Consider the following 16,699-nt stretch of genomic DNA (forward strand, 5'->3'; position numbering starts at 1 on the left):
TGGGCAGTGGCCGGTCAGCCTCTCCCCCCTGAGGGAAGGGCTGGCTTTCTGTGAACATTTACTCTTCTTTTGGTGAAATTTCCAACACGGAACCTCCTTCAGATGCATGTTCTTTTGGCATTCCCAATTCGTAGCCTCTCTAAGACCATTCAAAATTAAAAGCCATTTCTGTACTCAAAGGTATAGGGTAAATCACTTTGGGAAAACATTGCTTTGGGAGCAGCCTAGCTTCCAGTATTTCTGCTTTCTTAAACATGTACACTCGAGAATGAAGAAAAATTAAAAACAGTCCATTTTTGTTTCTAGGGCTCTGGAGAGCCCCACGCCATCCCCATTGCATCTTTCATGTCTGTCTGCAGAATGCTGGTATTGTACAGCTCAGAGCTGTCTGTGGAAATATGAACTACCAAAAGAAAAAAATTGGCATCAATACCTGGCATTTGTTGCCGAAGTTACTGGCAAATAGAGCTGTCTCCTCTTTTAGCCAATGGTAATGTGATGTTTTTAATTCAATCAAGCATTTCAAGAAAGTCCAAACATAAAAGTTATAAACATTGGATGGTAAATATTTATGAGAAAGGGGAAATGAACTTTATACAATTAGCCCAATCCATCCTTTTTTATGATTACAAGTTCCTCCTGTCTCCGTCAGCAAAGTCACTTGGAAAGCAAAGTCATTATTTAATAAGACCTGAAAGCTACTTAAGCTCAGATATTCTGCCAGGTGAAACAGAGGGTGAGGAGGCCAGAAATAGGTATTGTCAGCTGAAGGGAAGAGTGTGCCATTGCTACTGGAGACAGAAACAAGAAGCGGGGAGATCAGGTGACATTCTGCCAATGATCACAAAGCCCTCTTCCCTTTTCAGCATTAAGGAGAGGTTTATCTGTCCCCCCTCACACCCTAGTTCCTGGAGATTCTCAGTGGAAAGATGCTATGTAATGACCACTCATCCCTCAACCATTCCTGCATCTCAGCAACACATTCCACAATTGCTGCTCCGAAGCCCATGACCCATGTGGAAAGGAAACTACTGGGAAGTGATGGACACCAGCCTCATTGGTTGACCTGAGCAAGGGCGTGCGCAATGGACTGAGATCTGCATATTATGCTATTTTTTTAAATATCGAGCGCAGAAGCTGTAAGCCAATTATTTCAAGAAGGTAACAGTGGCTAGAATGGTGATAGGCATTAGAGGGTCTTATGCATTCTTTTCTACCTAACATTCACTCCTTTGCTCTTTTCCATTGAATTCTCTTGGCTTTTCAGCACAGCCTGGAGGTGTGGTTCAGAAGGTGGGTTCTCCAGTCATGCTGCTCAGGGTCATGACCTGCTTCTACCTCTTGAGCATGTTACATAGTCTCTCTATGCCTCAGTTTTCTAATCTGCAAAATGGGAAAAATAATTCTACTTACACAGCATAGGGTGGTTATGAGAGTTAAGTAACAAATGAATTAGTGCACTTAGCACATAGTAGGTGCTCAGTAAATGTTGGCTATATCATTTTTTCCCCATCAACTTATTTCCTAGAGTCAGTGATGGAGGAGATGCTGTCTAGCTGATAGTCTCACTGGCTTGTCCCTTTCCACCTCTGTCCCTCAGCTGTCCTCACCCAACGTCCTGCCATTTTTGGAGCCTGTAACCCCCAGGAGTTGCTCTCTAGTGTCCAGTATCTCTCTTGGCATGCCCCCCAGCCCCTAGGCTGGAAGCCTTTCTCTGTCCTTTTCCTAAGTCCCACGGAGACTCTCCTGCTCTTGATGGATGGAGATCCCGTGGTGTCCAGGAAGCTCAGGGTGTCAGAATTACACCTTGGAACCAACCATGTTTTTTCTCTGATGTTGGTCATTTCTCAGCCTGGCAGGTCATTAGAATCTCCTCCAGAGAACGGCCCCACTCCATAGACTGTGCGCCCCCTTCCAGGTCTCCTGTGTTAGAATCTCTGGGGGATAAGCTAGCGGATTTTTTGGTATACAGCTTCCCCGATTCTCACACTCAGCCTGGTCTGGGGACTGCTGATCTAAATGAAACCTGCCCCTTTAATGCCGGCGTACCTGGCCAGGGCAGGTGGCCAGCCAAACAGGAGCCTCGCCTTGCCCCTCTCAGACAGACAGGGCTGTTCAGTAGGACGTCGTGTTGGATGCCATGTCCAAAGCCGTCTTGCCTGCCTCAGTCTCAGCTTCCTGCCCAGCCTCTCTGAAAGCTGTTGGACTTTGGCAGCAGATGGCCCCAATTTTCCAGAAGTGTTTGAAAGTTTACAGTAGACTGCCTCCTTGGAGAGCTCTCCAGCCTTTGCGAGTTGTGTGTTATCCTACATTTTCACCCGGCCCTCGTGCCAGCTGAGTGCCTGGGTGTCCCCGCCCTGCCCTCACCCAGCAGCATGCGCCCCAGGTGTCCCCAGCCAGGGGACAGTCTCTGCAACCTTGAGGAACATGGAAGGGGTGAGCGGCCTTCCAGAAGCAGGGGGCGGGCATGCTAGCCTGGGGAAGGCTTCAAACTGCAGTAGTGTGTGTGGAAAATGTGGATTAGTCACTTTTTCATCCAGCTCTGAGCATTTTATTTTATCTCCATCTTGGCCTGTGTGATCAGCAACATATTTCTGAGGCTTTTTACACCACCATTCCCTTCAGCATTGTTTTGAGTCAGAGCTGCTTTCCAAACACTTTCTGATCAAAATAACCATCAGAGACACCTAAGAGGGACACCACGCAGGGAGGAAAACGATAAGGCCTTGAAGGCATGAACAGCGGTGTCTTTGGAGAACTCAGACCTTCCCCGTCTTTCCGTGGCGCTCCAGGGAGGGAAGCTTGGCTCCAGCTTCTTTGTCAGGTGACACCTTAAGGAAAGGTTCATGGTACGACTTTCACCGAACCTTAAATGTAGCCAGTGAGGGAACAGTTGCTAGAATCCGGGAGCTGTTGCTTTTTCCTTGCTCTTTGCACTGAAGCCGGGGCTCCCCCCGCTATCCCAGGACTGCTGCTGGGGGCAGCTGGGGGACTGTGGGCTTGAGCAACTTCACCTTTATCTGTGTTCACGCTGTTTCATGTACATGTCACTTAAGCCAAATCTTGTGCCCCCTAGTAGTGCCTGCGGATAGAACACAGCGGGCAGAGGGAACGGAGCAGTCCATTCCACTGCAAATATGAGACAGTGATGAACACTCAGGATGCAAGATCAGAGGAGAAGGAAGTGAGTGAGGAAATTGGGGACCCACAGAGAGGCAGTATAACCAATGGGTGAGAGTGTGCTCTGGGGTCAGGGCAGGTCCCGGCCCTGCGGCTTGGGCGGGTCACTTAATTCTGTTTCCTCGTCTGCAAAATATGTGTGGTGGTAGTTTCTGTTTCATGGGGTGGTGTGAGTGGTCATGAGAGAATTCTGGTAAAGCACTTAGCCTGATGCCCGGATGGGTGGATGCCCAGAGGATGTCAGCTTTTTTCTCACTGTACTGAAGGGGCGCATTGCTTTCTGTGTGAATGTATTTATTTGCTCATTTGTTCATTCAGTCAGTTGCTCAAGTCTTCTTGGGGTCTGGACCATGTGCTGCTGGGTGTGTGGTAATGATCTGAGGAGGTGGTAAGACATGGCCGCTGGCCCCCAGGGGTTCAGGATGGAGGCGCAGGAGGTGAGAGCCATGGGGCTGTTACCCAGAGGACCAGTTAGGAGCGCTCTTAGAACCTTGATGGGTTCTTCGAATTGGGAACAGAGAGAAGGAGGAAAGACTTCTCAAGGGTGAGGCTCTTGGACTTGGCCTTGAAGAATGTGGCAGGTGACTTACTTCCTCTCTGTTAAGATCATTTACTTCAGTTCTAGTCCCTTCCCTGGCCTGAGCTCTCTGAGGGCAAGCAGCAGGGTCCCCTAATGTCTCCAGGAGGGTGTAGAACAGCCTGCAGAGAGGCGGGCCTGGGCCAGGGCCAGGGAGGGCCCTGGAGGCAGCAGCAGGAGGCTTTGCAGGGGCACGGAGGGTCTGTGGGATGTGGGATGTCAGATGCAGGTAGGACAGGGGTCCGTGGAGATGGCAGAGAGAGGAGGGGGCAGGAGCTAAATAATGTGGGGCTGTGCTGTTGCGGTTTTAACTGAGTCCTGGGGGAGAGTGGATGGTTTAAATGGAGATCTGTGTTTTCGGAAGATTTTGCAGGCATGTTGAGCATGAAAAAAGATTGCAATCAAGATCTGTGAGAAACTATTGCAGTTGTCCAGCTCAGAGAGGAAGAGGCTGTAACGGCAGTGGCATTGAGGATGGAGAGGAAGAATTCACTCTGGAAGAGCCACATTTGCTACTTTTAATTCCTCTGATCGATTCTCTGTCAATATGTGCTCTGGGCACTGAGTAATTATAGCAAAGATCAGTTCTACCAAAGACATTTGGTCATCAGTGTGATTTTTCAGAAGGATTTTGTTTCCTGAATAAGCCATCTTCTTTATCCAATCATTTGTCAATGGATATTTAAGTTACTTCCATGTCTTGGCTATTGTAAATAGTGCTGCTATGAACATTGGGGTTTATGTACCTTTTTGAATTGGAGTTCCCTAAAAACTTCCTAGAAGAAAACGTAGGCAAAACATTCTTGACATAAATCTTAGCAACGTTCTCCTAGGGCCATCTACCCAAGCAATAGAAATAAAAGCAAAAATAAACAAATGGGACCTAATTAAACTTACAAGCTTTTGCACAGCAAAGGAAACCATAAGCAAAACAAAACGACAACCTACAGAGAAGGAGAAAATACTTGCAAATGATGCGACTGGCAAAAGTTAAACTTCCAGAATGATAACAACAAGAAGAACAAAAAATGTGTAGAGGACCTAAACAACAAAAGAATGCTTCCAAAGTAGACATACAAATGGCTAACAGGCACATGAAAAAACACTCAATATTGCTAATTATTAGAGAAATGCAAATCAAAACTCTCAGTCTTTCAGATCTGCGCTTGTCTGAATGCTTCAGAAATGAGCCTGTGGCAGGTTGAATGGCATTTCTCTGTTAGTCAGTTGAACCACTTCTTCACATATTAAAAAGCCAGTTGTGTTCAATTTTCTGTGATCTGTCATCTTAAATCTTTTGTATCTTGGATTATTGATTTTTTAAAGTAATTTATTAGAAGTTTTGCATATTAAGGAAGTTGGCCCTTTAGCTGAAATATGAATTGTAAATGTTCTTTTTTTCCCCCGGTTCATTTATTTTTTAACTTTGTTTATCATTTTATGTCAGGCAGAAGTGTGTATGTGTGCGTGCAGAGTGAAATACATCAATCCGTTTTAAGGCTTCTGGGTTTTGTGCCATGTTTAGAAAAGTCATTCCCACTCTGAAACTGTAAATAAACCTAATTCTGATGGTTTCTTCTCGTACCTTTATGGTTTAATTTTTATGTTTAAATCCTTAATCCAGCAGTCATTTATTTTAGTGTAAGGTGTGAGGTAGGGATCCAGCCTCACTTTACTTCCATCTCTTTTGTTCCAGCCACTTTGGTGGGTATGAAGAGGTAACTGGTTGGTTTTAACTTGCTTTTCTCTGATGAGAAACTGAGCACCTTTTCATGTATTTTCTCCCAGTCCTGTATGTTTGGATATCCTTTACTGTGAAGTGTTGAAGTCTTTTGCCAGTTTTTGTTTGTTTGTTTGTTTGTTGGATTTTTTTAAAATTCAGGTATAATCAGTTTACAACATTGTGTCTGTTTCTAGTGCACAGCATAATAGTTTAGGCACACATATACATACATATGTTCGATTTCATATTCTTTTGCCGTTTTTCTATTGGGTCTTTTTCATAATTGATCTGTAGGAGTTTTTGGCTTTTTGTTTTTTTGTATATATTCTGGATACAAATCCTTTGTTGGTTCCATGCCTTACAAATCTCTCTCCCATGTATTGCAAATATCTTCTCTCACTTTCCCGCAGTTGTTTTTGGATAAACTTGAGGTTCTTCATTTTAACGATTCCCCACCCCAGCTCATTTTAATATTTAATACAGTATAATTCATTAATCTTTTTTCCTTTCTAGTTAGTAATTTGGGGGTTCTGTTTAAGAAATCTTTGCCCGACCTCATTCTCCTTTTCCTTGGTGATTAGAAAAGCTATCAGAAAGCACTGTCTATAACGTGCATAATAGACAGTTTGCACCACCGTCTTCCTCTCTCTCCTAAGGGGCAGTTGGGTCTCCTAATCTCAAGCATTCCTGCCCCATAAATGGTCCTCCCAGGTCCGCCTGGGCTCCTGAACACGTGTCCACACACTGACACCACGCTCTGAAAGAGCTCCTGGGTCAAAGTGCAGAAGATCAAACACTTCACGAAGTGCAGTCAGTCTTTGTGGGACCAGCTGGTGCAATGCTCCAGCCTCTCGTCTTGTTGCCGCTCTGTCGAGAGGCAGACAATGATGGGAACGTGGGGCTTTTCTGAACCCAAATGCGCAAAATTCCACTTGACTCATCAACTTCTTTAAGGGCACAGAGCAGCTCCGACATACTTGAAAAATGAGAAGGAGCTGTGGGCTTCTCTGAACTCATTGTCGAGCCCTCGGGCTCTGCCTTCCCTCCCCTTTTCTCCTTTGTTTCTGTCTCTTCAGCATCTAAACATCCTCCGACTTTGGACAGCACAGTTGCACTTCTCCTCTGTGCAGGTGTTTGTGATTACTTGGAACAGCAGGCCTCTGTCCTGAGCCCCCACACCCTCGTGAGCCCCGCGGGGACCACTCTGAGCTGTGCACGGGGACCCTTGGCCTCCCCCTGCCCGACCTGTACTGCGGTCCCCCGGCTGCGCCCTGGAGGATGACATCTCCTCCTCCGCCTCAGACCTTTTCACCGTGATTGGGTTTGGCATCCTGGAAGTACTGCATCTTTCAAAGGGCCTGAAATACATCTGTTCTCAATTTTCAGACCACGAGGCAAGGATTTGGGTGCAAGGAGTTTATCTGGGAAGTGATCCCAGGAAGCACTGGGAGGGGGCTAGGAAGTAAGGGGGTGTCGAGAAAGGTGCGCTGATGGGCAGGCGGACTGTGGACAACTGGGCTGCCCTGGGACCTTCTGAGAGACATGTGCAACTTGCCTCACAGCCATCCCACCCAAGTGATGGGCGTCCAGCCCCCACCCCTGCGGTTGAGGTTGCTTCCCAGCCAGAGGACGGCTTCCAGAAGGGAGACCAGGGAAGCAGCAGTCAGTGTGTGCGTGGATGGTGTCTGCCCTGAGGCTGCAGGGGAGACCGAGGCAGATGGGGAGGACACGGGTCACGCCTGCTTCCAGTTATTTTGATACATTGTCTCATTCTGAGCACTTTGCCCATTTCCAAGTTTCCTGTTAATACCAATGGAAGTCTGTGTTTTTAAATGCCTATTCCTGTTTTAGTAGAATTATTTTAATTGTGGATGGTAAGAAACTCTCTGGATGAAATACCATAAGAGATCACGACCTTCCATGCTTGCTCTGACCTTAAGGCTAAAGAAGGAGGCTTTGCTGCTGTGGCAGTGGTCCAGCCTCGTGTCCACTGTGCTGAGCAGGATGAGAGACAGGGAGGAGAAATCAGAGATACCCAGAGCAACACCTCGATCCACCTTCGAAGATGCCGAGAGTGTCTGGAGACAGAAATAAACTGACAAGAGGCCGAGAAGAGAGGGGGCTGGGCTGGTACTGGTTGAGCTGGTTGAGGGAGAACTGAGAGAACAGAGGACAGAGGTCAAGGGTGGCGTGTCTGTTGAGCCACATAAGAAATAGAGGAAAGGAAGGTGGTGAAAGGGGATTTTCAGAGAGTTGGTTGAATGAGATGAACGATCCCCGTGGTACTTTCCAAGGGAATTCAATAGAAGTTTACATTTCTTGCAAAAAAAAAGAAAGAAAAGAAATTGAGTAGCTCAACTGAGCTAGAAGGCAGGTGGCCCCAGGGAGGATTGAGCCCCTTTAACCCCATGGGGGGCTCTCACTTCGGAGGCTGCGTAAAGCTGCCCCAGCCTCAGCTCCAGAGCAAGCACTCCCTGAGGTGGCTCGGGTGGTGAGGGTCTTTCCCACGTGCTCTGTACGACCTCTGGGAAGCCACCTTGTACGTCCCTACAGTAAATGGCAGCTGTCTGCTTATTAATGGCTCCCCGGCTGCAACCTGCCTTGGACACCTCCTAAGCCCTCAATAGCTAATGCTGGAACCGCTGAGCCAAATCCCCGTGGCACAGGGCTTCTAGGAGTAAATGCACGGAATTTTGCTGAGCTGAATAGACTAGTTGACATGATGCATGTGTTTTTTTTTTATGACATCCAGATTCATGACCCTCCTTTCTTCCTCTCATGTTTCAAATCCCACACCGGTCTTTGGGCCCCACCTTCCAACCCCACTGTAACCTGTGTGCGGGGTTCTTGGCAGTTACGCTCCTTCCCTTGTCAGCAGCATCTGATGTGCGCTGGACTGTGGTGCCTGGTGGAAGGAGATACGTCCTGCAAGACCAAACTGGACCCTCCCCTGGACGGCACAGAGTGTGGGGCAGACAAGGTAACCTCGCTTCCCACTGTCCCCAGCAGGCAGCCCATGTCCCCTGGGCGTTGGGCACCTCTCCTGAAAGGTGGTCTGCACTGCAATCAGGAGCCCCTGAAGCGCCCCCTGGGCCACCCCAGAAATGCTTGGGGAGCCCACTCCGGGCACAGAGTGACACCTATATCACCTCTCTCCTTTTTTTCTTATAAGATATAAGAATCATTGAGTTAATATTTTTGTTAAATTAACTCCTTTTGTTACATATGTGAATTTACTTGAAACTTTTGTATCAGTGGATCATAAATGGAGAAACAGGATCTTTAACGTACACAAAAGGTATCATAAAACAATTTTAATGAGAACACTGCTATCCAATTCTAGCTAGAGGTTGAGAGAGTGAGCCTTTGGCGTGCTCTTCACTAACAAGAGAGTTTGGCTAGTGTTTGAAGAGGTGTTCAGAGCCAACAGCCACAGTCCAAGACTTTTGTCTTTAGTCTTTAAGGGTTGAGAGAGATGCTGTGATTGGGAACCACTGAATCACGTCTCCTGCCCCAGGGTTTGTGCCACACACACTGGGAACTTGTTTTAGAGGACTGGCTTTCTCTTATACACAGCAAGGGCAAGGTTCCCCCACATGGAGCCAGCTGTGTCATCTCCAGGGAACAAACTCAACCCTGAAGTTCAAAACTGCAGAGCCAGGAAATACTGCCTTCCAGAGAGAGACTCACATTAAACAGTTTGCAGAAGATCAGGTCTCTCCATGAGCCATGTGGATGAATCCTTTTTCTTGGAATTTAGAGACTCTCCATTGAGCACATCCATGTGGAAGTTTAGGGCAAAATCCAAACCCCAGAGGGACAGAGATGTCAGGTTGGTATGTAACGAATGTCGCCGGAGTGAGCAAACTGGCACACCCTGAAATAGTCTACTTTTGTGTAAATTACAAAAATCAGGTTTGGGCGGCACGGCGATTTTTCGCATGGAGGGAATCGCAGCTACGAGCGGGCGGGTGAGCAGGTTTGCCGCGGAGCTGAGTGCCCCCCCGGCCGCCCTGCTGTGTTTCAGTGGTGCCGCGCGGGGGAGTGCGTGAGCAAGACGCCCATCCCGGAGCACGTGGACGGAGACTGGAGCCTGTGGGGCGCCTGGAGCATGTGCAGCCGCACGTGCGGAACGGGAGCCCGCTTCCGGCAGAGGAAATGCGACAACCCTCCGTAAGTCCCCCTTCTCCAGGGAGCCTCGATCCATTGGGGTGTCCAAACTGCGGCTCTCACTGCCTTAGTAAAGCAGTCTCTGTCTCCCACTGAGACTCTTGAGTGGAGGGAAAGTGAACTTGAACCACAGGTCCAGCGCAGGGGCCTGGTGTGCATCCAAGCATCTCGGCTTAAACAGACCTCGTTCTGTAACAGACGCGGTAAGTGATGCAGGGAGCTGGCTCCTTCCTCTTCCTTGCGTGGGCCTTGGGAGACTGGTTTCCCGAGACGGCTGCATGACAGTTCCTCCTGTCCTGATTCACAGCAGCCTTAGATGAGAGTCAGCCCAGGGCAGCCTGCAGACCATCAGGAAAATGAAACTGACCTTCAAATGAGCTGGTTTGGGCGCAGGCTGGCGGTTGATGAGTCACAAGCATTTGTGGGTTCCATTCTCTTTTATCCAAGTATCTTTCACCTGTCCTGTTAGAAATGTTAGGCAGAGCATAGTTTTTTGCTTTTTTTCACCATAGGCTTTTTTTGTTTTAATTGATTGTGATGACACCATGACCCTTGTTCACCTTTACACATTTGCTCCAAAAAACTCAGGGCTAGATCTTATGCCCAATTGTAATAATTTCTTTATCACAGATTTTTTTTTCTCTTCGTCTCCTGAAATTCCCCATTTTCGACATTTCTTAGAATAATCTCTTTTTACATCTTGTGTGCTATCAGCCACACCACGTTAATTTTGAAAATGAGTGAATTATAAATTGACTAAAAGGAAATGATTTCTATCCACAATTAACTCGTATTGATGAATAATTCGCAAACCCATCTTGTGTTTTAAAATGCTGATGCCTCAGCTATATCCCAGACCAGTTAAATCACAAACTCCAGGGGTGGCACCCAGGAATCAGAGGTGTCGAATCTCCCCAGACAAATTCCAATGCCCAGCCAAGGTTAAGAACCTCCGGATTAAAGGAAAATGCAGGCTCACAATTTAGTCAAGGCCAAGAACACCGTGTTTGCTGACAGTGCTCTAAGAATTGGCACTATGTATTGTGTCTTATTAAAACGTTTCCCTCCAGCACCCAGCAGAGTGGCTGACACCTCGTGGGTGGGTATTTAATCTTTTTTTTCTTTTAACATTTTTTATTGATTTATAATCATTTTACAATGTTGTGTCAAATTCCAGCGTTCAGCACAATTTTTCAGTTATTCATGGACATATACACACTCATTGTCACATTTTTTTCTCTGTGAGTTATCATAACATTTTGTGTATATTTCCCTGTGCTATACAGTGTAGTCTATTCTACAATTTTGAAATCCCAGTCTATCCCTTCCCACCCTCCACCCCACTGGTAACCACAAGTCTGTATTCTCTTTCTGTGAGTCTATTTCTGTCCTGTATTTATGCTTTGTTTTTGTTTGTTTGTTTTTGTTCTTGTATTTTAGATTCCACATATGAGTGATCTCATATGGTATTTTTCTTTCTCTTTCTGGCTTACTTCACTTAGAATGACATTCTCCAGGAGCATCCATGTTGCTGCAAATGGCATTATGTTGTCGGTTTTTATGGCTGAGTAGTATTCCATTGTATAAATATACCACCTCTTCTTTATCCAGTCACCTGTTGATGGACATTTAGGCTGTTTCCATGTTTTGGCTATTGTAAATAGTGCAGCTATGAACATTGGGGTACACTGTCATCCTGAAGTAGATTTCCTTCTGGATACAAGCCCAGGAGTGGGATTCCTGGGTCATATGGTAAGTCTATTCCTAGTCTTTTGAGGAATCTCCACACTGTTTTCCATAGTGGCTGCACCAAACTGCATTCCCACCAGCAATGTAGGAGGGTTCCCCTTTCTCCACAGCCTCTCCAGCATTTGTCATTTGTGGATTTTTGAATGACGGCCATTCTGACTGGTGTGAGGTGATACCTCATTGTAGTTTTGATTTGCATTTCTCTGATAATTAGTGATATTGAGCATTTTTTCATGTGCTTTTTGATCATTTGTATGTCTTCCTTGGGAGAATTGCTTGTTTAGGTCTTCTGCCCATTTTTGGATTGGGTTGTTTATTTTTTTCTTATTGAGTCGTATGAGCTGCTTATATATTCTGGAGATCAAGCCTTTGTCGGTTTCACTTGCAAAAATTTTCTCCCATTCCGTAGGTTTTCTTCTTGTTTTATTTCTGGTTTCCTTTGCTGTGCAGAAGCTTGTAAGTTTCATTAGGTCCCATTTGTTTATTCTTGCTTTTATTTCTTCTAGGAGAAAATTTTTGAAATGTATGTCAGATAATGTTTTGCCTATGTTTTCCTCTAGGAGGTTTATTGTATCTTGTCTTATGTTTAAGTCTTTAATCCATTTTGAGTTGATTTTTGTATATGGTGTAAGGGAGTGTTCTAGCTTCATTGTTTTACATGCTGCTGTCCAGTTTCCCCAACACCATTTGCTGAAGAGACTGTCTTTATTCCAATGTATATTCTTGCCTCCTTTGTCAAAGATGAGTTGACCAAAAGTTTGTGGGTTCATTTCTGGGCTCTCTATTCTGTTCCATTGGTCTATATGTCTGTTTTGGTACCAATACCATGCTGTCTTGATGACTGTAGCTCTATAGTATTGCCTGAAGTCTGGGAGAGTTATTCCTCCAGCCTCTTTCTTTCTCTTCAGTAATACTTTGGCAATTCTAGGTCTTTGATGGTTCCATATGAATTTTATTATGATTTGTTCTAGTTCTGTGAAATATGTCCTGGGTAATTGGATAGGGATTGCATTAAATCTGTAGATTGCCTTGGGCAGTGTGACCATTTTAACAATATTGATTCTTCCAATCCAAGAGCATGGAATATCTTTCCATTTTTTAAAGTCTTCTTTAATTTCCTTCATTAATGGTTTATAGTTTTCTGTGTATAATTCTTTCACCTCTTTGGTTAGATTTATTCCCAGATATTTTATTACTTTGGGTGCTATTTTAAAGGGGATTGTTTCTTTACTTTCTTCTTCTGTTGATTTATTGTTAGTGTAAAGTAATGCAACTGATTTTTGAACGTTAATTTTGTAACCTGCTACCTTGCTGAATTCTTCAATCAGCTCTAGTAGCTTTTGTGTGGACCTTTTAGGGTTTTCTATATATAGTAACATGTCATCAGCATATAATGACACTTTTACCTCTTCTTTTCCAATTTGGATCCCTTTTATTTCTTTATCTTGCCTGACTGCTGTGGCTAGTACTTCCAGGACTATGTTGAATAGGAGTGGTGATAGTGGGCATCCTTGTCTTGTCCCAGATTTTAGTGGGAAGCTTTTGAGTTTTTCACCGTTGAGTACTATGCTGGCTGTAGGTTTGTCATATATAGCTTTTATTATGTTGAGATATGTTCCCTCTATACCCACTTTGGCGAGAGTTTTTATCATAAATGGGTGTTGAATTTTATCAAATGCTTTTTCTGCATCGATTGAGATGATCATGTGGTTTTTGTCCTTTCTCTTGTTGATGTGATGTATTACACTGATTGATTTGCGTATGTTGAACCAGCCTTGTGTCCCTGGGATGAACCCCACTTGGTCATGATGTATAATCTTTTTTATGTGTTGTTGGATTCTATTTGCTAAAATTTTGGTGAGGATTTTGGTGTCTATGTTCATCAGTGATATTGGCCTATAATTCTCTTTTTTTGTAGTGTCTTTGCCTGGTTTTGGTATCAGGGTGATGGTGGCTTCACAGAATGAGTTTGGGAGTATTCCCTCCTTTTCAGTTGTCTGGAAGAGTTTGAGAAGGACTGGTATGAGTTCTTCTTTGTATGTTTGGTAGAATTCCCCGATGAAGCCGTCCGGTCCTGGACTTTTATTTGTAGGGAGGTTTTTAATTGCTATTTCTATTTCCTTTCTAGTGATCGGATTGTTCAAGTGTTCAGATTCTTCTTGATTCAGTTTTGGTGGACAGTATGTTTCCAGAAACTTGTCCATCTCCTCTAGGTTATCCAGTTTGGTTCCATATAGTTTTTCATAATATTCTCATATGATATTCTGTATTTCTATTTTGTTTGTTGTAATTTCTCCATTTTCCTTTCTTATTTTGCTAATTTGTGCTCTCTCTTTTTTCTTCTTTGTGAGTTTGGCCAGAGGTTTGTCGATTTTATTTACTTTTTCAAAAAACCAGCTTTTGGTTTGGTTGATTTTTTCTATGGTCTTGTTAATCTCTATTGTATTTAATTCCTCTCTGATCTTTATTATTTCCTTCCTTCTGCTGCTTTTTGGGCTTTTTGTTCTTCTTTTTCTAATTCAGTCAGGTGGTGGGTTAAATTGTTTCTTTGAGATTGTTCTTCTTTTTTGAGGAAGGCCTGTATCGCTATAAACTTCCCTCTTAGCACTGCTTTTGCTGTGTCCCATAGGTTTTAAGTGGTTGTGTTTTCATTATCATTTGTCTCAAGGTATTTTTTAATTTCAGCTTTGATTTCCTCATTGATCCATTGTTTTTTCAATAACATATTGTTTAATCTCCATGCCTTCCTTTTTTTCTCCTTTGTTTCTCTGTTGTTGATTTCCAGTTTCATGGCATTGTGGTCAGTAAAGATGCTTGAGATAATTTCTATCTTCTTAAAATTGTTGAGGTTTCTTTTGTGCCCAAGTACATGATCGATCCTGGAAAATGTTCCATGTGCACTTGAAAAGAATGTATATCCTATTTTTGGGGGGTGTAATGTTCTGAAAATATCCACCAAATCTAGTTTTTCTATTGTAGTATTTAATTTCTCTGTTGCCTTGTTTATTTTCTGTCTGGAAGATCTGTCTAGTGATGTTAATGCAGTGTTAAAATCTCCAACTATGATTGTATTCCCATCAATATCCCCCTTTATCTCTGTTAGTAATTCTTGTATGTACTTAGGTGCTCCTATATTGGGTGCATATATATTAACGAGTGTAATATCCTCATCATGTATCACTCCTTTAATCATTATAAAATGTCCTTCTTTATCTTTCTTTATGGCCTTTGTTTTAAAGTCTATTTTGTCTGAAATCAGTACTGCAACACCTGCTTTTTTGGCTTTTCCATTTGCATGGAATATCCTTTTCCATCCTTTCACTCTCAATCTATATGTGTCCTTCTCCCTAAAGTGGGTCTCTTGTATGCAGCATATTGAAGGTTCTTGCTTTATTATCCAGTCTGCCACTCTGTGTCTTTTGACTGGAGCATTTAGTCCATTAACATTTACAGTAATTAATGATAGATGTGTGTTTATTGCCATTTTGAACTTATCTTTGCAGTTGAATTGGTATATCCTCTTTGTTCCTTTCTTCTTCCTTTTGTGGTTTGGTAATTTTCCTTTGTATTATCATGGATTTTATTTAATTTTTGTGACTCCTTTGTAAATTTTTGGCTTGTGGTTACCCTTTTTTGTAAATCTATCAACCCATTACTATAACTGTTTTTATTAAACTGATAGTAACATGATCTCAAACCCATCCTACTGTTAAAAAAAATTAAAAAAGAAAAAAATATTCTATATTTCCCTGCCTCTCTCTCCCACTCTCAGTGATTTGTATGTCTTCTTTTATAATTTCATGTTTACTTTATTTGTAATTCATGAGTTATCACCTTCCCAGTTGTGCGTTTCTCATTTCTGTAGCATCCTGCTGCTTTTCTATTTAGAGTAGCCCTTTCAATATTTCTTTTAGCATGGGCTTAGTGTTGCTAAACTCCTGCAGCTTTTTTTTGTCTGTGAAACTCTATTTCTCCTTCTATCCTCAAGGATAGCCTTGCTGGATAAAGGATCCTAGGCTGCATCTTTTTTTTCATTCAGGGCTTTGAATATATCTTGCCACTCCCTTCTGGCCTGTAGTGTTTGTGTAGAGAAATCAGCTGAGAGCCTTATGGGGGTTCCCTTGTAACTTACTCTTTGCTTTTCTCTTGATGCCTTTAGAATCATTTCTTTATCCTTGACTCTGGCCATCTTGATTATATGTCTTGGTGTGGGTCTATTTGGGTTCTTCCTGTTTGGGACCCTCTGAGCTTCCTGTACTTGGATACCTGATTCCTTCTTTAAGTTTGGGAAGTTTTCAGTCATGATTTCTTCAAAAACCTTTTCAATCCCCTTTGATCTTTCTTCTCCTTCTGGGACCCCTATTATGCGAAGATTGGGACGCTTTATATTATCCCATAGGTCCCTTATGCTATTTTCATTATTTTTTATTTGCTTCTCTTGTAGTTCTTCTGAATGGGTGCTTTCTATTGCCCTGTCTTCTAGATCACTAATTCGTTCCTCTGCATTATCTAGTCGGCTTTGCACAGCTGTTAGATCATTCCTCATCTCTCTCAATGAGTTTAACCATTCTACTTGGCTCTTCTTTATAGCTTCAATTTCATTTTTGGCATATTTTATATTTCTAAACACTATCTCTTTTAATTCCTTCAGCAATTCAATCACTCCTTTTTTGAAATCTTGATCTAGTAGGCTATCGATGTCTATTTCGTTGATCTTTCTTTCAGGGGATTTCTCTTGTTCTTTTAATTGGGGAAGGTTTCTCTGCTTCTTCATCTTGCTCATACCTCTTTGGCACTGTGGTTTATGGAGTATCAGTTGTTTATTTTGGTCCTTAAGGATTTTATCTATCTAATGCCTATTTAGGAATAGAACTTAGGAAAAAAAGAAAAAAAAATAGAGAGAGAGAAAGAATTTTAAAAGAAGGGAGAAAGAGGGTTTGAAAACAGTGTATAATGAATAATAGAAGAGTGAGTTGAAGCAGAGTATTAATCGGGTTGAGACGTCCTTTTAAAACCTTTACAAAAAAAGGGGGGGGGGGATGAATAGATGTATTTGAAACCTGTGTCTAATCAATAGCAGGACATAAAAACCCAAGAGAAATAGAAATGAATTAAGAAGTAAAAATTAAGAGAGTAATAGAAAATAGAACAGGTAAAAACAGATTTAAAAAAAAGGGGGGGGGGGGGTTGTCGGTGTTCTCCTGGAGTCTGTGTGCTTTTAATGTGAAGTCTTTCTGTCTTCGTCCTGTTTTGGAAGCTCAGCTTGCTGTTTTCAGAGGCCCTCCGTTGGCGCCCTCTTC

General features: G+C 43.3%; 1 protein-coding gene across 4 annotated transcripts in view; it reads left to right on the forward strand.

Annotated features, from left to right (window-relative positions):
* ADAMTS17 (ADAM metallopeptidase with thrombospondin type 1 motif 17) overlaps window positions 1–16,699 on the forward strand; it is a 302,738-nt gene that overhangs the window by 179,284 nt on the left and 106,755 nt on the right. For 2 of the 4 annotated variants that reach the window (XM_074353935.1, XM_074353937.1), the window contains exons 11-12: window positions 8,356–8,460; window positions 9,508–9,653. In XM_074353935.1, the coding sequence (XP_074210036.1) occupies window positions 8,356–8,460; window positions 9,508–9,653 (251 nt within the window). The remainder of the gene's footprint in view (window positions 1–8,355; window positions 8,461–9,507; window positions 9,654–16,699) is intronic. The other 2 variants (XM_074353936.1, XM_074353938.1) reach the window with 1 other exon arrangement.

The sequence above is a fragment of the Camelus bactrianus genome, chromosome 27, assembly GCF_048773025.1.
Source record: "Camelus bactrianus isolate YW-2024 breed Bactrian camel chromosome 27, ASM4877302v1, whole genome shotgun sequence".
NCBI lineage: Eukaryota > Metazoa > Chordata > Mammalia > Artiodactyla > Camelidae > Camelus > Camelus bactrianus.